This window comes from Lottia gigantea (genome assembly GCF_000327385.1).
Source record: "Lottia gigantea unplaced genomic scaffold LOTGIsca_168, whole genome shotgun sequence".
NCBI lineage: Eukaryota > Metazoa > Mollusca > Gastropoda > Lottiidae > Lottia > Lottia gigantea.
The window spans coordinates 104,046-129,489 of NW_008708100.1; the positions used below are offsets into that span (position 1 = coordinate 104,046).

At 31.9% G+C, this 25,444-nt stretch overlaps 4 protein-coding genes across 4 annotated transcripts; 2 read left to right on the forward strand and 2 right to left on the reverse strand.

Annotated features, from left to right (window-relative positions):
* Window positions 1-6,395: 6,395 nt before the first annotated feature.
* Window positions 6,396-7,091, reverse strand: LOTGIDRAFT_173670 (hypothetical protein; the record flags this gene model as incomplete). Its single annotated transcript, XM_009051450.1, has 1 exon — window positions 6,396-7,091. The coding sequence occupies one exon, from the start codon at window positions 7,089-7,091 to the stop codon at window positions 6,396-6,398; it is 696 nt and encodes a 231-aa protein (XP_009049698.1).
* Window positions 7,092-7,916: 825 nt separating this feature from the next.
* On the forward strand, window positions 7,917-16,439 carry LOTGIDRAFT_238770 (hypothetical protein; the record flags this gene model as incomplete). Its single annotated transcript, XM_009051451.1, has 6 exons — window positions 7,917-8,070; window positions 8,697-8,767; window positions 8,938-9,057; window positions 11,178-11,324; window positions 13,463-13,579; window positions 15,759-16,439. 6 exons carry the CDS (start codon window positions 7,917-7,919, stop codon window positions 15,915-15,917), a joined length of 768 nt encoding a protein of 255 aa, XP_009049699.1. The 3' UTR covers window positions 15,918-16,439.
* Window positions 16,440-20,414: 3,975 nt separating this feature from the next.
* Window positions 20,415-20,603, reverse strand: LOTGIDRAFT_97912 (hypothetical protein; the record flags this gene model as incomplete). Its single annotated transcript, XM_009051443.1, has 1 exon — window positions 20,415-20,603. A coding segment is annotated over one exon (189 nt), but the record flags the coding sequence as incomplete, so codon positions are not given.
* Window positions 20,604-21,158: 555 nt separating this feature from the next.
* LOTGIDRAFT_226189 (hypothetical protein) lies at window positions 21,159-24,932 on the forward strand (the record flags this gene model as incomplete). Its single annotated transcript, XM_009051452.1, has 8 exons — window positions 21,159-21,222; window positions 22,058-22,258; window positions 22,405-22,505; window positions 22,763-22,906; window positions 23,187-23,405; window positions 23,677-23,859; window positions 24,062-24,195; window positions 24,360-24,932. 8 exons carry the CDS (start codon window positions 21,159-21,161, stop codon window positions 24,460-24,462), a joined length of 1,149 nt encoding a protein of 382 aa, XP_009049700.1. The 3' UTR covers window positions 24,463-24,932.
* Between the last annotated feature and the right edge of the window lie 512 nt (window positions 24,933-25,444).

Consider the following 25,444-nt stretch of genomic DNA (forward strand, 5'->3'; position numbering starts at 1 on the left):
TGTCAAAAAATCTCATCAGTGGTGTGTGACATTCGTCTATTTAGGGAGTCAACAAAGCTCATATTGTTCTATATTTGTTATATATATTACACAGTAATAAACTGATGATTGTCATGGTATATAAGACTGTATTGGTAGTGTTGCTTGAGAAGTGATACTAACAACAATATATTTTAAGCAATGATCTTGTGCTGAGAGCCTTGTATTATCTTTGAGTTGATAAAATTACTATGGGGCAATTTCCAAACTAAAATGTATACAATTTTAAATTCATGAATGAGAGGGAAGTGTGTAATGACATTCGAACATTCAATTTGCCATTTGAGGGGTAGGCTTTACAGGATCAGGACATCAAGAATTACAATATCATCATATCTTTTATTCTTTCTATCATATCTTAAAATATCATAACCCATCAATCCATTACAATCCGTAAAAACTGAAAGTATACAATACAATCATCTTAATCTTACTTATACTTAATGAATTTTCTTACTAATTTATGACCTTTTACTGTAGGGGATACCGAATTTCATAGGGAAGCTAAATTTCATAGCATGAGACACTGCATAGTACACAAGTGCAAACTCTACACCGCTTATAACAAAGCCGGACTTAAACATAAGGAATGAAATTTCCATTGACACCGCTTGTGGAAGAAACTGTGCTCACAGAAATAAATGTGAAATATGCTGAGTAAATAACTTATGCAATATCCTAAACGTTATAGAAATGACGATCGATATATTAATAACTAGATAATAAAAAGATTATAAACCTCGTTCCCCTGTATTTCTGTCTATCTTTCAATATTCTAAGCTAACAGTCAGCAGTACGCCCAAGAAACCGGAAGTTATCGAAAAAAAAAGGGAGATAAGTTACGTATAAAGGAAATACATGGATTTGTGAAGCGTCTAAAATCAGAACTTGGAAATACAACGATTCTTACATGGCTTCCCTAAATTGTGAAATTAACACAAAATGAACAATTTAAATACTTCACGACTTAATCTATTTGAATTGATCCCTTAATAAATTAACGGAACATAGAGAACCCTATGTATGATGTGAACCTTAAAATGACATATGAACCTTAACGTGACATGTGAACCTTAATATAATATGTAAACCTGAATATGACATGTGTAACTTAATATATAACGTGACAATCTTAATATAGAACATGTCAATTTTAATATAACTCATCAATAAGACAAGTTTCTGTACAGGTCTTTCTAAGAATTTAGTAGCGGCTGTTCGCCTTCCCTTTTTATCAATTGAATTGTCAGCTAATATTAATTTGACCTTGCGGACTAAACCGTCAGCTCCACTTGGGAATACTTCACAAATTCTACCTAATTTCCAATTGCATCTAACAACATTTGGATCCTTAATCAAAACTATATCATTGACTTTAAGATTAGGAACAGATTTATGCCACTTTTGCCTAATTTGTAAATTTTGCACATAGTCTTCTTTCCTTTTTTTCCAAAATTCGTTTGACAGAAATTGCACTCTCCGCCATCTCTTTTTTAAATAAACATCTTCGCGAACAAATTCACCTGGAGGCGGTAGGAGAACTTGAGCCTTAAGAGTCAAAATATGATTAGGAGTCAATGAACAAGTATAATTAGGGTCATTATTATCATCTAAGGCTAAAGGACGACTATTAACAATACATTCTGCCTCTGCAAAAAATGTTCTTAAAACTTCATCATTTAGAGCATTTTTATGAGTTTCTAATAGAGCACTTAACACTGAACGTACTGATCGAATCAATCTTTCCCAAGATCCTCCCATATGTGAGGCTTCTGGAAAATTCATCTTAAATTCTACATAGTCACAGTTATCTTTAATAAGCTCATTTTGAATTTTACTTATGTTCATTTCTTTTAAAGCAACCTTTAATTCAGATTGTGCACCTATAAAATTTGAGCCACGATCTGACCTTAATTGTCTGACAGGTCCACGCCTACATACAAATCTCCTATAAGCGTTAATAAATGAATCAGTATCCATACTATTGGATACTTCAAGATGTATTGCACGCGATGCCATACAAACAAATATCACACCAAAGCGTTTTGAATCGCGTCTGCCATCTTTGACATGCCAAGGACCAAAGTAGTCTACTGCTGCATAGGTGAATGGAGCTTCAGTCTCAAATCTGTCTTTGGGTAGAGGGCACATTTTTTGTTCTTGTGTAGGACTGTATAACTTCTTACAGGTTACACACTTGCTAATGATGCTTGATGTTATATTGCAGCCTCCAATAATCCAAAAACCGTTTTCTCTAATGGCATTGTGGGTAATACTTCTTCCTTGGTGCTTCATTTTGGTGTGGAAATGTCTTATAAGAATTTCAGTTACATGACTTCTTTTTGGAACTACTGCTGGATGTTTACATTCAGTTGGTATATTAGCATTCTGAATTCTGCCACCAATACGAAGAATACCATTATCATCAATAAAAGGATCTAACTTATATAAGGCACTTGATTTCTTTAAATACAATTTCTCTTCTTTCTCATTCTGCCTATTTACTTTACTTTCCTTCTTTTTCACCTTTAAAGATTCTAAAATTTTAATTTCTTCAATGAAATATTCTTTCTGTACTTCTTTAATAATTTCCATTTCAGCTTTCTTTATTTCTTCTACAGTTGACATTTTTAATACACCATTTTCAAACATATCAGATGCATCAGTTTTCTTGATCCTTTTTTGCATTCTCAGGCAAACTGAAATAGCTTTCTTCAACTTTCCAATTGGAAAATCTTTCAAAGTGGTTAACCATTGTGTGACTTCTGTTGCTGCAGTAGCAAACGTTACTATTTTCCTAACTTCTGGATCATCTAACATCAAAACCCTTTCATCTTCAATTTGGTCCAGTTTCTCTTCAATATGCTCTCTTCTCAGGAAATCTGGTCCTTTCCACCATATGTCGGAGTTTAGCAGGTCCATTGCTTGTAAACCTCTAGATGCAATATCTGCGGGATTTTCAGAACTTTCAACATAATTCCACTGTTTAGGACTTGATAGGTTCCGAATCTGTTCGACTCTATTTGCTACATATATGTGAAATCTTTTGGAATCATTTGATACATACCCAAGAACCACTTTACTATCAGTCCAAAAATATTCCTTCACTGGTTGATATTCAAGTTCTCTTTTAAGCATGTCTGCAACTTTAACTGAGGTCACGGCTGCAGTTAATTCCAACCTTGGTACTGTTACAGGTTTTGAAGGAGTTACTCTAGATTTGGCTAAAACTAGAGATGTGGTTATTACATCTGCTTCATCTGTCAATTTGATATAAGAACACTGTCCATAACCCATTAAACAGGCATCAGAAAAGTGGTGAAGTCCGACTGATTTGGTTTCTCCAAAATGCTCTGGTTTAAATGACCTGTTGATCTTCAATTCTGCCAAGTGAGTCAATTCTTCTCTCCATCTAAACCGAATACTATCTGGTACTTCCTTATCCCAATCTGTACAGTCCTTACAGAGTTCCTGCAGAATTCTTTTACCAGCTAATATGACGGGTGAGACCAGTCCTAGTGGGTCGAAAACTGAACTAACAGTAGAGAGTATACCTCGTCTGGTTAATGGTTTGTCTTGAATATTTATTCTGAATTGGAATACATCATTCTCCACACACCATTGAACGCCAAGTGTGCGCTCTATTGGTAGTGGATCTTTATCTATATCAAGATTCATTACATCCTTGGATCTTTCTTCTAAAGGGATAGACTGTAGAACTTCTCTTCGATTTGAAAGAAATTTATGTAGTCTAAAACCTCCTCGTCTACAAATTTCTCTACTCCTTTCAATGAGATCTGCAGTTTCTGGAATAGTTGAAACTGAATTTAAACCATCATCTACATAAAAGTTGTTTCTGATGAAATTTGCTGCATCTTTGCCAAATTGATCTTCGTATAAGTCTGCTGTTGCCTTCAAGCCATAATTTGCACACCCTGGGGACGAGGTTGCACCAAACAGATGTACAGTCATTCGATAGGTAATAGGATCTTTAGTGAAGTCGTCATCTTCCCACCAATAAAAGCAGAGAGAATCCCTATGTTCAGTATTAACTTTCAGCTGATAGAACATCGATTCTATGTCGCATGTAAATGCAACTTTATTCTGTCTAAATCTGCAAAGAACACCAACCAAGTTATTCGTCAGATCAGGACCTGGTAACAGATTACTGTTTAATGATTCTCCATTATATGTGTGACTACAATCGAATACTACTCTAATCTTTGTAGGTTTTTTAGGGTGATAAACACCATGTGTGGTATGTACCAACTGGTTCCTTCTGCAGTGTCAATCTCATCTTCAGGTACACGTTCTGCAAAGCCTTTCTTTATGATACCACTCATAAATTCACTATAGTCATCTTTATATTTCTGATCTCTCTCAAAACTTTTTACTAATCCTTTCAATCTTTTGAGAACAGCAACTCTATTATCTGGTAAATTTAAAATGGTATCTTCATTTCTAAATGGCAATGGAAGCTCAAAATGCCCATCTTTCAATTGATGAATTCCCTTTCTCAATTTATCCATGAATCTATTGTCGTCTTGGGAAATATATTCTTCTTTAGTTCCTTCATTGAAGTTTTGTTGGAACATTTGAGCTATTTGTCTAGGTTCAATAACCTCTTTCACTTGAGTTCTGAAGGAGAAATGACAGTGTCTGTCATCAATATCTTTCTTGCATATGAATACGGATCCAGTATGTTCTTCGTTTTTACCAATTTGTATGACTTCTCCAATAACACTCCAACCCAAGGCAATTCTCATTGCATATGGTTGATTGTCTATGCCAGTTATTACTTCTAGTGGTCTTATTTCCTTTATTGTGTCAGTACCAATCAGCATACCTATCTTCAAGTCTTTCTCATATGGCATTAGCTTACTTGACATTTTCCTGAGATGGTCCCATCTGGAGGCTGTTTCCTGTCTTGGAATTTGACTATGGCTGGCTGGAATTCTTCCTCGGGTAAAGGTAATAGGTAGCCTTATTTCTTCCTTACATCCATACCCAACAATTTGCAGCCCAGATATTTTCTTTCAAGATATTGTGGAAGTGGCTAATACTGTTGATAATTTCAATTCAGTTTTGGGTCCATCAATATGTAATTCTTAAACTAAATCATTTATTATGAAACCAGCATCTGACTGCTCATCTAAGACGGCATACGTCATACGGGGTTATCTTCATGGCTTACGTATATTGGTACAATCATGGAATGAGATATACATTCAGTTGAACCATGAGTTATCTTGTTGCTGCTTATGCAATTAGCGACAGATTGTTGACGACTTGGTTTATTCTTAAACTCATCTTTCTTAGGTGGAGTATTCCTCTCCTTTCTGTGTTTGAAGTATTCATCATCATGCAGTGCTGTTGGGTGAAATCCATGGCATGTTTTGCAGGTTTTCTTTCGACGACAATCTTTTTTCATATGTCCATACTTGAGACATCCTCTGCATAAGGATTTGTTTCTTGTAAAATTTAGCCTATCGATGAGAGACATCTTCTTGAATTTTTCGCAGTCATCTATTTCATGGTTTCCATTACAATGGATGCAGATCAGTTTCTTCTCTTCTGATGAATTGGTATCAGGAACGTGTTCCTCAGCCAAAGTGGACATAGTTCTTTTGTCATACCGATTGCTTTGTTTCTTGACAGCGTAACGTGAAGATGTAACTGGATTACAGGCTATTCGTGCTTCTTTCTCTATGAATTTACAGAACCTTGCAAATTGTGCGAATTTATTCTTGGACTTCAGTTCTGGATCTTCATTTTTATCGTAAGTAAAATCATCCACAATTCTGCCCCATCGCTGAACAATGTAATGCGGAAACTTTGCTAGGAGTCTTTGGTTTTCATCTGGTTCATTCAAAGAATTCAAGTAAGGTGTTGAATCCATGGCAACATGACAGCTTTGAAGAAAGTCTGATAACTTTTGGAGAGCTTGTCCATCATTACTTTTAATTTCTGGCCATTCTTCTATCTTCTTCCTGAATCTTATTGAAATGAGAAATGGATCTCCAAACCTTTTATTTAAGATAGATTTAGCTTTGGAAAAAGCTTCTTTGGTATCCAGTGATAGTAGTCCACTTATAGCTTCTTTTGCATTTCCAGATGTGTATCTTCCCAGATAGTACAAGAGTTCAGCTGGTTCTTTAGTTCTTCTTTCAATTAATGCTGTAAACGATTTCAACCATGTGGGGTATTTAAGAATATCACCATCAAAAACATCCGGTTCTGGTCTTGGTAATGCATCGCGATCTTGTTTTTGAGATAGAAGATCTGCCAATAATGAAATAGGATCGGAACTAGGTGTGATAATTTAACTTGCATGGCATGGCGTACGTGACCTATCATTACATGAAACAAAATCTACAGCATTTTACATTAGGAATAAAGTTTGAGGTATCTAAATTTCTAACATTAGAATTTGAAACACTTAAACTGCGTACATTTGAATTACTTTCATTTAAATTAGAAGTATCTAAATTAACTTTACATTCATTTAAATTTGGAGTATCTAAATTAGCTTTACATTCATTTAAATTTGCCTTAGACTTACATTCATTAATATCTACAGAATTATGAACATTTAAATCATCCTTTGCAATTATTTTAGGTACCGTTTTATCAAAGGGCAATGAATCAGCTGTAATTGGATCTGCAGATCCAGTACTGTCAATTGTTACTAAGTCACCATTCACAGAAGCATTGCTATATTTAGCTTGGTCTCTCAAATAACGATCTAAAACTTGTCGACGACCACTCAAAGATCCATGACTGGAACGACTAGGAATGGATCTACTGGAATTACTGCATTCATCTATGGCTACCATCTCAGCCTTGGCTACTGCAAGCTCTTTCTTCAGCTTAAGTTTCTTCAAATTTAATTCCTGTGTAGCTTCTTCATCACAGAATAAAAGTTCTGTAGCAATACGAGCTGCTCTAGTCGCAGTCTCAACACTCTTTTCAGAAGTTTTAGACTGTGAAGTTGTTGTTGATGAAATTGTTTTGGGCGTACCACTGACTGTACCATTCTCTATATCCATCATCTTCTATCACTCAATCATCTACCATTCAATCTTTACTCTATCCTTATAAAACTATGATGATGGAAAGTTACTTCTTTCAGGATCACTCTAACGAGTTTTTACTGTAATGACATTCGAACATTCAATTTGTCATTTGAGGGGTAGGCTTTACAGGATCAGGACATCAAGAATTACAATATCATCCTATCTTTTATTCTTTCTATCATATCTTATCATATCTTAAAATATCATAACCCATCAATCCATTACAATCGGTAAAAACTGAAAGTATACAATACAATCATCTTAATCTTACTTATACTTAATGAATTTTCTTACTAATTTATGATCTTTTACTGTAGGGGATACCGAATTTCATAGGGAAGCTAAATTTCATAGCATGAGACATTGCATAGTACCCAATTGCAAACTCTACACCGCTTGTAACAAAGCCGGACTTAAACAAAAGGAATGAAATTTCCATTGACACCGCTTGTGGAAGAAAACGTGCTCACAGAAATAAATGTGAAATATGCTGAGTAAATAACTTATGCAATATCCTAAACGTTATAGAAATGTCGATCGATATATTAATAACTAGATAATAAAAAGATTATAAACCTCGTTCCCCTGTATTTCTGTCTATCTTTCAATATTCTAAGCTAACAGTCAGCAGTACGCCCAAGAAACCGGAAGTTATCGAAAACAAAGGGAGATAAGTTACGCAAAAGGAAATACATGGATTTGCGAAGCGTCTAAAATCAGAACTTGGAAATACAACGATTCTTACAAAGTGTGTTTGTTTCAAACTTTATATTATTAAACTAAACATGATGTATTTCAGTAATGGAAACTATAGATATATTTCGTATGCTGGGACAATCTGTTCTTCTCTTAGCCTTTGTATCATTTTTAATTCAGTGGTTTGTTCCACAATTCAGAAAATGTTGGTGTAAATACATAACTTCTTCACAGACAACTTTAGAAAATGATAATATAGGTGTGTATAATATGGAAATTTTGTTCTTAATATAAATGCCTATTATTATCATGTGTATGAATGGTTTACAAAGTGTTCAGGACACATGATGATCTACATGTTTATTTGCATTGATAATTGCAACATAGTAATTTTGGAAAGTTGCTTTTACCTTGCTTATGGTAGCAACTATTAGTATTACAGGAGCAGAAGCCATAGACCAGGCTGCATATTTTTGAAACAATCTAAGCAAGGGCTGGGATGTTTTAAGGGTCTCGTCTTCTTTATCTGTTGTCTGCCACAGTGCTAAGATTGTTTCCTAGACCTTGACTTTAGACCTTTTAAGGTGGGAATAATCTCAAACCAATAAAATTTTCTTTTCATTTACTTCATTCCTAACTATGACTACCTTTGGAGTAGAAGTGTATCGCTCGGCCCAAAAGAAACTTATTTTGTTAATTAGGGAAGGTTTGATTCCATCACAATGTTTTTACCTCTAATCTTTCTACATGATTTCCCTGTGTTATTGATGAGGGGTTGATAGAAATTCCTATATTTGTATTCCTATTAAGAGTTTAAAACCTTCAACTTCAATTATTTATTTTCATATTTTTTGGAAACTGAAAATAAAATTTGTCTCATTGTAGAAAGTATCAATCAGAATAAACTGGAGTCTGCAAACATAAGAACCAAACAACAAGATGTTCATCGTGAAAAGGTAAGAGCAAATGACTGTAAACCTTGGGTCCAATATAAAGGCTATGTAATGATTTTGGATATTGTACAGGGTGCATTAAGTGTAGTCCAGTTAAAATAGACATGAAATATGGGCTTGAATGAATTTGTCATATAATAATTGTATTCAACGTATATATGATATTTATATAGGCAGCGAGTTATTCTGAACGGATATTAAAACCAAGAGAAGAAGAGAAAATCAAACAACAAGAAAAACAATTGAACAGGTTCAGTGGTCCAGCATGGAAAGGTGAAGGTCAGATATTAGGGGTGAGTTCTCAAGAATGGTCAATATGAGTAAATATTCATCAGTGAACTTACCCTTTGTCATAAAGTTGCAACAGAATCTCTGTAAAATCAGGAAAATTGGAAAAATTATTTAAAACTGCTTGATCTTAATACTAAGCGTTTTTCAATAGTTAATTGCATTTTTATGGATAATCACAAAGTTTTTTTAGATTTATCAGATTATATAAGGATCCTGTTATGTTATTTATGACACTAGGTATATCTACTGATGAATATATGCTCTTATTGGCCAAGTTTAAAATTTTTAAATTTTATGTTTATTCTAAGACGTAGCATTTTTTTAAGTAAAATCCCATTGTTAACATAACAACACAGCATAGATGATTTATAAACATTTTTTTTTTAAAAGTTTGCGGTGTTTTTGTCTTGGCCTTTGTAGGTTTTTGCATTGCTTGTGCAATCAGTGCTTAAGTGTATGGCCGTATGTATGACTTGTTTTTATCTATTTGTTGTAAATGTTATACATTTATGAAAATCTGCCTAGTCATTCTGTTGTTTATGTAAATATTACATCGCTTCATTCACACTGATTTTGTGTTTTGTTAAATTTTGATATTGTTTAAATGGTGTTGATGTGTAAAGAAAAAGTTCTTAAAGGGATTGTGAAGAGGTTATCTAGTCTATTTATGTATATTGACTTTTATTGGGACATTCCACTTCTTCGTCCAATGCCTGTGATTTCTACTATTCCAGAAAGAGTTAACTGGAAATAACATAGCTCCTGCAAGAGAATTCATAACCAATATATCACCAGACCTCAACAAAATGATTAGATTTGTTATCTCCCCTTACAAGATGGTGGCATTTCTTACTAAAAAATAATACCTCTGCAATCCATAAATGAAATGAAATGAAAATGGGCTAATGAAGATGGGCAACGTCATGCAGGGTACAATGGGGAAAATTTTGCCAGAACATCAGCTTTAGCATGCTTTTTTTCAATTTCCAACTTTGGAGGGATATTTAATGTGCACTGCCTGTAGCACACAGGGCCTCAGTTTAATGTTCCAGCCAAATGACTAGACATGTGTAATCCAGTAAATCCACAAAACTAAGGAATAATGAAACATGCTTAGAAGCTTGTTTCAATGATCTTTTAGTTTAATGGATAAATCATGTTATATAGAGATTCTAAATTCTAATCTTTAGTAGTGACACCTGATATTTCCAACTGATGAATATATTATATAATTGTTGACCAAGTTTGAGACTTTAAATTTTATGTCCATTCTAATTGGTAGTATCCTTTTAAGAACCTTTTAATGAACCAGATGTTGGTTAAATCTATTGATCTAGAGATCATTGTATCAGTTAAGTTTACCATATTTCACCATAATCAATTATTCAGTCAAATTTAAATGGATTTTTTATCATAAAATATCTTTAGAAAATTTTCTTGAAAACCCCAGCTTATTTGAATAAAGCCTTAGATTTGACTGACTCAAAACTGTATTAACCATGATAATAGGTACAAGAAAACAAAAGTTAAATATGATATACATTATTAGTTTTATAAAGATTGCACGGAGGGGAAAATATATTATTGGTTCTCTTCTTGTTAGCAATTAGTTTTGGCCATACATACTAAAGTGTAAATAACTGTAATATTTGCAATTTGTTCACAGTACCTTACATACTTGGGATGTTTATTTACGACAAAGGCATGTTTATTGTGTTATTAACTAACTTGCATATACAGACCAGTCAAAAGTACAAACTACATTATCCTTATCCTAAAGGGAAAATGTCGGCAATCTAATGTTAACTACAGTTGGCAAATACTTTTATTTACTCCAATTCCTAGGTCTTAAGAACATTAATAAATGCCGAAATCATATAAAAACATTTTGCTGGTAACATGTCCTCGGCTAGAGAGATTAGGATAGTGTCTCTCTTTGTGAAAATAGCAAATTTCAAACAATTTCAGCATTACGCTGTTGGTCAAAAATTATTTCGTTGATATATTTATTGTTAAATGTTGCAGGTTGCTTTTTCAACCGAAAAGAATAGGTTCCAAATCTTTTACATTTTGAAAATTTTATCAACCTTTAACAATACATGTATATTAATATAAAATTCAGGGAAATGATGAAGGTCTCAATGTTTTAGAAAGAGATGATGTTTCACCATCTGAACAGGCTGCTCGAAGACGTCATCTTCCAGAACAGAAGGTAAAATCCAATTCCAATTGTCAACCACAGAAATCAGCAGAACCTAAGCAAAAAAAGGTCAGTGATTTTGTAAGTGTTATAAACTACTAATATTATATGTATTTGTTACATAAAATGGCCACTGTCCTAAACATTTACTAGGAGTGATATATATGTTTCTAAACAAAAAACGTCCCAAAGTTCTACAGGTATTATCTCAGCTGTTGGTAGACTGATCTCTTTCAGAATACTCACAGATATAGTTCAAGATGCGGTTGTCCAACTTTTAAAATATGAAAGTCATTGAATAAAAATTATACAAGTATTGCTCCGAACAAAATGGCATGCCAAAAAATACAATATCTATTTCAATCTGTTTACATTAATTATCAATTTGAGTAATAAAGACTAAATTGAAATGGTACTTTAAATCTTCTGCGCAGCGTGCAAAGAGAAATTATAACAATGTAAATTCTGAAAAGACTAAAATAATGCTTACAAATAATCCCAAAAAAATGTTTAAAAATCAGAATGCAATTGTTTCAGAGAGTTAATGGAATGGGGTCCAATTTGCCATGGACAACTAAATTTCTTAGATTTTTGTTTCTCTTAAAAGTAGTAACCAAACATTTAGTGAAACCTGTGTTGAATGTGCCATTCAATCTGCCACTCCATCTTCTTTGACCACCAATCACAACCGTATTTTCCATCCAGAGATGCTGTTACGAATCCCATCTAAAGGTTGAAATAGGTAAGTTGCCTTGATATTGGTGTTGGACAATGAAGTATATCTGTGAGAATTTTGAAAGAGATGAGTTTACCAACAGCTGAGATACTACAACTTTGGGATGTATTTTTATTGGACACCTGATATATGTTTAATGCCATTAATTGACAGCTTAAATCTTACATTTAAATTTTTGATACTGAATGGCAAATGCTGTAATAGTAGGTGCTGGTCTTTCTGTGCGGATCAGTGGCTTTTGATCTAACTAAATCGGACAACTTTCTGTGAAATGCTGCACTCCTCTGCTGATCTCCTCTGCTGATGGTGTGTCATCATGCACTGCAATCTTCCATCCCATTTGGGGTTTGCTGCATGCTGTTAAGGAAGATTTGAGACAATCTTTGTAACACTTGACTGAACAATATTTCCTGAGCCAGACCAGTTCAGAGAAGAAGATCACTTTAGAAAGACATGTCTCCCAGCCGAACAATGTGTCCAATGCAATGGAGGTGGGCCTTGATAATAAGAGCTTTAACCCCAGGCATGTTGGCTTTACAAAGCATGTTTGTGTGGGAAACTCATTCTTCCAAGAATGTTCTCATGATTTTGGAACTGCTGGAGTTTATTTAGCTACTTCCTAGACAGTGTCCATGCCGTATAAAATGGAGGCCAATGCTCTGTAGACTGCCAGCTTGGTCTTCAATTGGATGCAGTGTTCGCCCAACACACATCGCCAGAGTCTCCTGAAGGAAACACAAGCCTTTGAAAGTCTGTTTGACACTTCTTTTTCAATGCTGCAGCTTAATAGTGATAGTGCTACCCAGGTATGTGAAGGTTTCCACGCTGATCATCCTGGTTCCTTACATTTAGATATGAGGGTCTGAGGGAGTGAGACCTTGGGCAGACTGAAGCAACACTTCTGTTTTCCATAGGCTGATGGTGAGTTTGAAGTCCCTTGCTGCTGCTGATAGACAAGTGGCGAGCTCCTGTAGATCTGCTGCATTCAGTGCTGTTAGACGCAATCATTGGCAAACAGTATGTCTCTCACAAGCTATCATTCCTCAGAAAAAGGGGACACTGTCCTCAACATTTACTTAAAGGGATATATGTTTATACAATTACTGGCAGCTTATGTACATCTTAAATCTTATATTCATATTTTTTATTCCTAAAAGTTTGGATACTGAATAGCCATCTGGCTTTAATCATGGAAAGGTTGTTTAAAATGTACATCTGTTGACCAAATCATTTTTCTTCATTATTCTGATATATAGTTTTCTCTAATCCATGGCTTTAACAGGTGGCTTATTTTTAGCCTTTATCACTTTTTAGACTGACAATTTTATGTTCCTATTTTTTATAAGATAAACGTTGATTTTGGAATGCCAAATACAATTTACTTTAATTCTTAGCAAATTAGTGAACAGATTTGGAATTCTTTGTTTTTAAAAGTATCATTATGTATAAAGTCCTTTTTTGTGTATCTCAGATAATAATATTACCACCAGAACCAGATACTGATGATAAAAATACTGTCCTAGTTAAATTACGCACACCTATCAGATCTATCTGTCAAAGAAATTTTTTAATTTCAAATAATATACAGGTAGGTTCCTTTATGTTTTTTGTTTTTTTTTTTTTTTTAATTTTTTCTTTTATTTGTACAAGGTGTTAATATATTAAATGTGTCAATCTGATATAAGACTGGATAGTGTGTCTACAATCAATGTAGGCATAAATGTCCACATAGTCTGGATAAACAAAAAAATACTTTTTGACCTTTCTTGATCGGTCACTCATAGGAATTCTGCTGGTAATTCTCTTCTAATTTAGCTAATTATGAATTAATTATGTGATATGAGACAAACTGGTATTTTTCCAAGTAATTAGAACCTCTCTACTTTCTATTCACATAAGTATTAGCATTTTCATTTTCATAAATGAAAATAAGGGAACCCATCATTAAAATGATGAAATGTACTGAGCGTATTAGGTTTTCAGGTAAAACTAGTCAGCAACATGCCTCTACCTGTCACACACAAACATATGACATTGAAGGTTAAATTTTTAAAACAAACTAGATCAGAGATGGAAAATTAGTTAATTAGTTTATCATCAGTTCAACTAATATTCTGATTAGAACTAATATGAATTAGTTTAGACTATAAATAACAAGTTCATACTGCAAATATCCAGATTAAACCATTCTTTATCATTATTTACTACTTGAAGTTTGAATTCAACTAAAAATACTTTTTTTAAACTTTGCTTGAATGCAACACTTGTAGAATCATTGACCTTGAACAGAATAGATTGAAACATATTTGTTGTCAAGGCTATCTTCAAGAAAAAATTTTATTCTATGCTCACTACAGTTGATAATCTTCTAGGGTTTTTCCTTTCCTTACTTTATGATCCTTATTATTTAAATCTAATTTTGAATTTGGAAATTGATTAATACTCAAATGTTAAAATGATGATTCATCATTTTAAGATACTCTGTGGTATATAGAAAAGATATATATAGAAATAGTGAGTAATATTACTAGTTTGAAGTATTTTTAAAAGAATTATGCAATTTTTGTACATTTCTAGTACTTCTAAAGACTATTATATTCAAGACTAATATCAACCCCCCAAAATGCTGCATCTGTCCCTTTAATAACAATTGATATGATAAAATTGGTTTTGTTTGATCTTAATGAGTAAATGTGACCTTTCTTAAAATAGATAATTTTTCACTTAATAGACAAAACAAATTTCGAATACTTGAACTGAATACAACATACAGTTTATGTAACAATTTATTTATTTATTGGAGCTTGCAGTGATATTGGTTGACATATTCTTCACATCAGTATAGTCAGGTGGTTAATTCATTCTGTAATTGGTCAAGTGTATCGAGAAACCTTTTAAGCAAATTTTTGAACAAGAATCCTATATTAAAATCAGTTAAAAAAAATTTAATTGTTATCAAAAGAGGTCAATGAAGTTAGGATTATTTGTTTTAGTGTACAGGTCTTTAATGCTTTTACTAATACAGAAATTGCATAAAAGCAAACTGGTTTTAGAATGCCCTAGATCAGTTGTTATAGTTTCATCTTAAAAATGTAAAAAGTTATACATTTTTGCCCAAGCAACAAAAATTCAAAATTTCGTTTTACCCGAGTTGTTACATTCAAAATAGTTAACCTTGAAAAAATTGTTCATGGTGTGAAACATATAGCTGACTATCAATGTGCACTCAACTTTATCCATGTTTACCATTTAGTACAGTCAGGTCTTGCATAGATTAAGTGAAATACTCAACAACATTTTAACTGTACAATAATTGGGCAGGATGTGTCATTTATTAAACACATAAACCACTGAGAATTGTAGCGAAACGCTTTATTAAGTTCCAAACGACTTTAGTCTTGATCATAAAGTCACACATTATTGACAACTTACAATGTGTAAGATTACAGTTTAACTGGAAGTTAACTTTTGCACATGAGCAGTTGAAAGTAAACAAAGCAATGTTAACTTACAAATATCTAATCAAAAACAAACAAAAAATTTCACTGATATTACAAGTGGCATAGATATCGGAACAGAATGCGGGATGGTGCAAATTGAAAAGTGTCCTTGTTACACGCATACAAAGACGAAAAACCTCTGATTGAACCCTGTCACTCCCTCTAAAAATTGAAATATATAACATTCTTACAGTTTATATTTGATCAAAGGATCAAGGTTTCTTAAATACTTTAAAAATAGTCATCTTTTGTTTTGTTTGGTTTCAGGAATTGTTAGATTATATGACAACAGTTGGATACAGTCAAACATTTTATACACTATCTACCACCTATCCTCGTACAGTACTCACAGATCGGGTGAACACGACACTTGAGGATTTACAGTTTATCAAACAAGTCACCCTAAACATTGAAGAAAGGGACTAGAGAACAGGGCTGTTGATTTGATTGTTTTGTTGTATTAGAGAATGGAAATGGTGGTTGTGGATGTGAATTGAATTTGTTGGTGTTAACATAAGCACTATGAGAACACTATGATATGGTGGAGAGTTTTATGATTATGATACTCTTGATATCTCTGTATTTTTAATTACACTACAAAATAAATTTGGTATTGAAACCCTCCAAGAGAGTTTAAATTCATGAAAAGTATTTGAATTGGAAACCTAAGTTTACTTTTGAATTCTACATTCAGATTCCATGTCGACACGTTTGTTAAACTTCATACTGTAACTAGAATAATTCATTATGTTGCTGAATTTCTGGCCTATGTTCTGTCATAAATAAGATGAGTAACCACATTATGGCCTAAAACTAAGCCTTATTAAATTTGATTCTACTTGATGACATTTACTTACAATTAATATTCTATTTTGTATATATCACATACATTAATTTAATTCTAAACTGTAAATTACTCTAGGCAATTCTTTAAGGGGTATTCTGCTTTTTGGTAAAATTTTTCAAAATCAAAAATGTCTAAAATTATGAAAATATTTGTAAAATATGCTATTCATATATATGTAGAGAAAGAGAGTACTAATTGTTAATTAAGCAGTTTGACCTAGTTTTGATGGTTGGTATTATAATGGCTTAATATTATTATTTGAAATCTTACTCAAATCTGTACAGTAGTTTTGTAACTTAAATACCTTACGTTATGTTTTTAAATATTTTTGGCGTTAAAAAATTAACGGCTGGATTTTTTTAGTTAAAAATTTCAGATACTTTATAAGGCACGTTCTCTAGATTTTGGTTTGTAGTTTTCACAAATTTTAGCAAATAAATTTTTTGATCAACAAAAAAAGCGGAATATCCCATTAACTTGTAATTTTACATGTAAATCAGTAGGAATCTCTTTTGTGTCTCTTAATTGTTTCCACAAAAACAATATTTGAGAAGATGGTGAACTTGGTGACAATAAAATTCCTTGGATCCCTTTTACATGGTTTTCTGAGGAGGAATGTAAAGAAATGTTGAAAAATAATTTGTTAAATTACATTTTATTTCCCCCTTTAGGGCAATTGATAGAATAATTTAGAATCTAATGTCATACATTGATTTTGTACAGTGTTTGATTCAAATTGATAATAAAGCTTCAGTTATCTTAAACTAAAAAGGATTAAATTATTTTATTCTGTACAAGCCACTGTCCTTGAAAATTTTCCACAAAGTAAAGTTTTAGATGTAAATAGTTTGAGACCATAAAAGTAGGGTACTATGTAGAGGACAGATAGGTATGAATGTTCATGAATATAGGCTATTATATAAATCTAAAGCCTACATAATAGATAAGATAAAAATATTTTATAATAAGATATTATTAGATCTAAAGGGATTGTATGAAGGTACATTTAAAATAATCATTGATATTATGTTTTCTAAAATTAAATTAAAATTTTAAAATAGTATTTGACATAAAAACAGTGGTGAGTCAGGATTTCATCCACAACGAGGGGGGGAGAGAATACATATAACGAATATGTGGTTGTATATTGTCGTTGCCCCTGTCCGTTGGTCTGTCCGTCAACATTTCTTGTGGGCACAATAAAGACTACAGTTTTCATTTGATTGTAATGAAACTTGGTGTGAACATTAGGATTCATAAGACGGCGGTCAAGTTCGAATTTGACGATTTTTCGATGAACGGTTTATGAGTTATTGCCCTTGTCTTTTGTAGTGGGCACAATAGAAGCTACCATTTTCAATTGATTTTGATGAAACTTGGTGTAAGCATTGAGATTCATAAGATGGGAATACGATTTTGCGATGAACAGTTTTGTAGTTATTGCCCTTGCCCTCAAAAAATATATACCTGCATACCAAGTTTCATCAAGATCGATAAAAACTGTAGCCTCCATTATGTTTACAGGTCAAATTTGCAGGTATATATTAATGAGATCTCAATAAAGTACAAATTTAGTGTGAATTTGATGATATGTTATTATATATATTATCTTATTTCAATGCTTCTTGGTTATTGCTATTGATTTGTGGAAAAACTTTGCATAACCTACCCTAAATTGATGAGATATTCAGGGTTTTTGAACTGCAATTGCAATCTTCAATATGAGAAATTTGGAAGAAGATTTATTGGCAAAACTTTAATGGACATTTTTTGAGGGACTGTCCTTCCCTACTATCAAAATGGGTCAAAATCAGACTCTTTATTTCACAGTGTAGGCTATCTTAGATTTCATGTCTGAAAGAGCAAGGTCATCGTCTAGAAGATGTTTGGTCCTGTTAAATATTTTAAATGGCCTTCAGATAAAATTCCTGTGTGTAATTATATTACTATAGGCTACATTTGATTTTATCAGAATGACCGATTAAGTATTGATAGAATCAAAATTAATTGATGATGAGATGATGATCATATGACATGGTTTTTGGAATTTTTTTTTATATGATTTTATCTCCCATGCCAAAGCCTAATGGAAAATTTAAGCAATCTTTGACCTACTAGAAAATTTTTAGAAATGATAAAGAGTTGAAGTGTAGTATGAAAGGTCAACATTCGGAGGATTTTAAAAATAGAAAAGGTGTTTTTCAATGGCCAGCATACTTTCTGACCATCTTTTAGAGGTAGGCTACAGGTGTGCCATTTTGGGGGGTTGATTTGAGTCTTGAATATATGTAAATGGTCTTCAGAAGTACTAGAAATGTACGGAATTGCTTGATTTTAACATTTAAATGCGGATAATTATAATAATAACTCTATTTTGGCAACCCATTTAGACAGAAGTCTAATTTTCAATAGGTCCCACTAAACTACAAATTATATACAAGATTACAGAAAGAATAAAAATACAGAAAATAACATAAAACATATAAACATTTACAATGTAACATGATGAGGAAAGAAATATGTAAATGTAACCAATATGTTTGCCCACAAAACTACGAATTATATAGGCTATAATAAAGGTAACATAAAGAATAAAAATACAGAAAGTTTCATAAAACATATACATTTACAAAGCATTACGGATGTGGTGAAAAATATAAAAATGTAAACACTTATATCTTATACGATATATATGATGGTATAAGTTTTGAAGTAAAATTAAATGGTGAGAAAAACAAAAGGAATGGTTATAAATGCTATGGAAATAATTAATCATTATTGTGGGTAAGAACAAATTTCTTCAGTTCTTGTTTAAATATATATAGAGAAGGATTATGTTTTACAGTTTGTGGTAATGAATTCCAAAGAAAAGAAGCTCTATATTGAAATTTTCTCCATCGTAGAAGTTTTATTACATTTCGGTGCCTATGTCTAAAGTTCGGAGTGTTTCTGATCTTAGTGTCATACTGGCTTCCGTTAATTTTGATTTGTCCGTAAATTTATGGTATAAATATTCAGGGTGTCCAGTTTGAAATATTTTGAATGCTATTATGCCACGATTATATCTAATACGTTGTACAGTGTCAACCAATTTTAAATTTTGAATAACGGTGTCGAAGGTGAATCATGTTTTTCATTTAATATACTCCTTGCAGCGTGTTTTTGTAATTTGTATAAAACCTCTAATTTACTTTTATTGAAATTGCCCGCAAACTGTAAAACAATAATCAAAAAATGGTAAAATATTACTATTATAAAACAATTTACGTAAGCTTAATGGAATGCATTTTTTAATTTGACTGAGAAGGAAAATTTTAGAACTAATAATTTTTGACAGTTTTTTAATTTTGAAATCCCATTCAAGATGGTGGTCAATAGTAAGGCCTTATAACACAGTAAGTAACATTCTCTATGTGTACATTTTTTACAGTTAATGCTAATTGGTTATTTGCTGTTTGCAGATTGGAACCAATTAACATAGCCTTGGTTTTTGAAGCATTTATAACCATCCCATTATCCTCACACCATGTTAAACAGATCATCTTGAAGGGTGGCATTAATACAATTTCAGTTACGGTGAGAAAAGTGTAGGCCTACTTAATTATACTGTCATCAGCAAAGAGGTCTGTAGCACAATTTCTAACATGAAATGGCAAGCCACTGATAAAAATGAGAAAAAAGGAGATGACCAAGATTTGACCCCTGTGGCACCCCACATTTTACAGAAATGAGGTGGGATTGACAGGCACAGATACTCTTTGCTTCCTTGAATTTAAATTAAATTCAATCAATGTATAAGAGCTGTAATGGAATTTGTATAATTTCAATTTTTCTACCAGTAATTTGTGGTTTAACATATAAAAAGCTTTACTAAAATCTAAGTATAGACATCTGTCATTTCCCCATTATTAATTGCATTAAGCCAAGAGACACAAATGTTTATTAGTGCAGTATTGCAAGCATGATGTTTCCGGAATCCAGATTGAAATATATAGAAAATTCAAATGTGTTGAAGAAATGTGTAATGTTCAAAGTAATATGTTTTTCAAATAGTTTAGATAGGCTACGTTAGATAATATCGAAATAGGTCTATAATCATTTACAAAGTTTCTTTCTCCTTTTATAAAAACTGGTTTGATCTTAGCATGTTTCAGGATATCAGGAAAAGTATTTTTGGCTATACATAAATTAATAATATAAGTCAGAGAGGTTGTAATGTAATCAGCTGATAAACGTAATACCTTATAACCAATAAAATCAGGACCAGTTGATTTCTTACAATCAAGTGACAAAAATAAATTAAGAATGTCGTTACATTTAATGTAATCAATTTTAAAATACTGATATTGTGGAACTTTATTTGAAACATAGTTTTCAATACAAGTAATATTTTCGCCAGAAAGGAGGTTTATAAATTGGTTTAATATCATTGGTTAAATTTGTAAAATTTTGGACACACATGGATTTGAAGGCTCAAATTTTAACTGTGAGCTGTGAACACTATTACTGACCTGTGATCCGCCTTAATAATACTGGTAGGTTAATAATTCTTTAAATGTAATGATTGTTAGAAAATTGCGTACATGTAGTGTACATTCGTAAATAATCAGTTTTGAAACTGTAATGAATGAAAATAAAAAGTGGAAAGAATTAACTGTAGTTTGAAGCAATAGACTAATTACCTCCCCTGTTCAACTTTCTAATGTTTATGAGACACGTTTTGTATACAGATCACGTGATATCTACCGGTGACTTGTAAGCCAAGGATTATTTCCTTCTTATTTTATTTACTTTAAAAAACATACTACTTAATATTTACAATGGAAAAACACCATCCAGATACATTTTTGTTTACGTCAGAATCTGTGGGAGAGGGCCATCCAGGTGAGTTTGCTGATAAACGGGTATACCTTCAATAGATTTATTGCATTGTCAAGTGATGATGGGTTTAGGCTACTTGGTTGGACTGGCATATTTGTTTCCAATATAAGTTGGCAGGGCTAGTTTAAACTGGAACGCTGTTGTGTTCGTTTATCGCTACACTAACAATAGGTATAGCCTAAATCACACAGTAAAAATTTTGACAGCGGAATTCAACATTAATTTATTAATGTTGACAAGGCTACTATCCTACAAAATTTAGCTTTTCTCTCATTTCATTAAAATTCAAAATTAAATTTTCAACTGCATGCAATTTGTCTTGTTATAATGTCTAACATATAATGTATAGTGTTTGGTTCATTTCTAATCATGAAATTAAGACAGCTTTATGAATTATGGAATTGTTCATTCCTTGCTAATGTTGAAACTGTTAACCAGTTAACGGATTTCGGGTAGTATTTCACAGGTAACCGGGTCTGATTTGAGATAATCGGTTAACCATCAATTTTATAAGAAGTAAAAAGAGAGTAAGATTTGTTATTATTTTTATTATTTCAATCGGGTACGAGTTGCTTAGAATAAAACAGTTATAAAGATCGTATTACTTTTTATTAACCGACAATTACCCGGTTCGTAAAATTCACTAACCGTTTCAACACTATTCCTTGCCCATGAAAATGCCAAATGTCTGTTTTCAGGTGTTCTACAATAATTTTATCTAACGTAAGTAACAAGATGATGTCTATTATATGTGGTAATGATAAGAATTTGTATGTGTTCTAAGATTATTTAAGTAATTTGACTCTAACATAGTAACAGTAAAGATGATATTTTGTAGATAAGTTATGTGATCAAGTGAGTGATGCTATACTAGATGCCTGTCTACAACAAGATCCTTACTCTCAGATTAACTGTGAGTGTTTAACTAAGACTGGCATGATATTTGTTATGGGTGACTTTATATCAAATGCTGTTATTGACTACCAGAAAGTTGTGAGAGATACAGTTAAACATATTGGTTACACCAGTTCTGAAATGGGTAAGAATCACATGTTTGAAAAAAGTTTATTTGTGTAAAGTAAAAAAATTTGAAGGGCCAAAGGCTCTTTTCTTGGATAGAAACACCACTAACAGTAAGATAATTATATTATGTGTTGATATATATGTTATATTATTTTTTAATAGGATTTGACTATAAGACATGTAATGTGTTAGTATCAGTAAATGAAAATCATCGTGGGGATTCACAAAAAAAGGATGAAGGAAATACCACAGCCAGTGATCAGGTGAGTTTATATTTGATAAGAAAATGGTGTTCCATTTGTACTCAGTAATTGAGACATTATATTTCAATTCAGAAAATGAAGTTGATTTTCATCTAGTGTTTTTTTATAGAGCGTTACCTACTGAATAATTCAATTAAAATGAGGCATGTGCACTTGAATGAAAATAAAGCTCTGATTAAAAGCAAAGGTATGCAAGTTATGTTATTTTTTTTATGTATATTTATCTTATGAATCAATCACCTTTGACACTTTTTCAGGGTTTAATGTTTGGTTATGCTACAGATGAAACAGAAGAATGTATGCCATTGACAGTTGTCCTTTCGCATCAACTTAATGCAAAAATTGCTCAACTTAGACGAGATGGTGTATTAGCATGGGCTAGACCCGATTCTAAAACTCAGGTACACTCATTGATGCATACATATTTACGTCCCTGTTTCTGTTTGTCACAGAATTATAACTTAATGGAGCTTTGAAATAATTCCTCAATTTCAAAAGGGTGAAAGGGAATTATATTATATCCCTTATATCAATTTCATTTCTCATACTTGTTTTATTCGATTAGAATACAGTTGATCTGATAAAGATATTTTAGATATACAATATACATAGTTTCTTGTGTAAGCACCAAACTGGTATATTCTACACTTATGATTGTCATATTTGTGTCACATTATGTAGGTGACAGTAGAGTATTATAAAGAAAATAACTCCATGGTTCCAGTTCGTGTCCATACTGTAGTTATATCTCTGCAACATGATGAACATGTTACCTTGGACACATTACGTCAAGAATTACAGAATAAAGTGATTAATACTGTAATACCAGCTAAATATCTTGATGATCAAACAGTTTACCATATTCAACCTTCTGGTAGATTTATTATTGGTGGACCACAGGTAAATATTAAGTCCTGTGGAAATTTTAGTCCATGTTAAAGATGGTAATAGACGAAATTGGTTTTGAATTGAAAATTTTTCTATTACCGCATATTGTTGACTGTTTCATTAACCTATATTACTAGAACTTTTAGGAAAATATTCTTTGGCAAATTACCTGAGGATTACAAAATATTTTTGTTCTAACTAGAGTTCTCTCCCCTTTACCAATTATCCATTGAAAAACATTGCAGTAATAATGTATCATATTACTTTTCTTATTAATATTTAGAGTGATGCTGGTTTGACAGGAAGAAAGATTATTGTTGATTCCTATGGAGGGTGGGGAGCTAATGGGGGTGGGGCACTGTCTGGTAAGGATGGTACCAAGATTGATAGATGTGCTTCATATGCGGCACGATGGATGGCCAAATCTCTAGTAAAAGCTGGTTTGTGTAAACAGGTCCTGATACAGGTGAATATAAGTGGTTCAGTTCTTTCTCTATCTAATAAAATGTTGAAGAGGTCTTCAAAGCAGGATATTATCCTGACAGTATGAAATGTTGGAAAAACAGGTGGACACATTAGAATATCATCAAAATAATATACCATCCAGAAAATTACTTTTCAAATTTTATTGTAAGAAAGGTTTTGAATATGAAAATTTACATTTACAGGTATCATATTCAATTGGAATTACTGAGCCTGTTAGTTTAAGTATTAATACTTATGGAACTGGTACCATATCAAATTCTGAATTGCTTCAGATATTACAGTCTAATTTTGATCTTCGTCCAGCTCAAATTGTTAAGTAAGTACAACAATTTATAACAAATAAGTAACATGTTGTTATAAAGGAATATAGCACTCTAAATTGCTGTAATTTTTTGTAATGTAAAATTGTATTAGTGAACTAATCATTTTGTTATCCATGGTGACTTGTTACAATAAATGATCTACTCTGTATTGTTTCAGAGAGTTAGATCTTCGTAAACCAATATATTTCAAGACAGCATGCTATGGACATTTTGGAAGAAGTAATGTACCTTGGGAAGTTCCAAAGACCTTGAACTTTTAACTGTTAAAATAATTATAATTAAATGGGAAAATGAAGAGGTTAAAAGAAAGGAAACTTTATTTCATGGTTCAATTTATTTTATAGCTCAATTTATTTCAGCAAGTTTCATTTGATTATTTAATTTATATTTTCTAAAATTCATTCCACATAAAAATATGATCCTCATGTAATGAAAATGTTTTCTAACATCTTTCAAAGTTACAAATGGATTGCTTAAAAAGATGCCCATGTTTTTTTTTTTTTCATTTTATTTCAGTCTTATTTGTTTGAAGTGCATATATGTTCTAATTGAATATGAATCTCATAATTTGAATTTTGAACAAAGTTTATTTGAATCTGTTTGGTTTTTCTCCTTTTTTAAACAGAACACAGATCTATGTTTTACTAATTATTATAACTTTATCTTTTGAATTTCATTTACAAGTTTTAATATTTTAATTTTAATTACATAATTTAAAGCATACACTAATAGAAGATATTCAATGATTCTTCATGTTGTATTTTTTGCTTACATTTGGATTAACCATAAAACTTGCTTCAGCTTTAATAATCTTGTCCTTGGTTGCATTACGATTATTGTACCAAATTTTCCATTCAAATGTATTATTGCATAACACTGCAGAAAAAGTTAAATAGGTTATTCTTTTTCTTATTCAGTGAATAGAGGAAAGAATAGAATGAAATGTCAATTCGTAAACTATAAGTAGGTGAAAGGTTAAAGTGTTCAGTGACGTGTATTGTTTATTTTCATCTTTGGTAGTTATTGAGGCATTTTTTGACATGGGTTGTATTTGTTGTTGTTTTTAAAAGAAAAAATTAATAAAACCACACTTTAAAATTTTATATAGTGTTTTAATCATTATTTCTATCCAAAAAGTTAAACAATTTTAATAGCGATATTAACACAATCTCATTATCCTGAGATTTAATCATTTTTATTTTAATTGAATTAGACCTCCAATTTTATCAACTATTTTTTTGT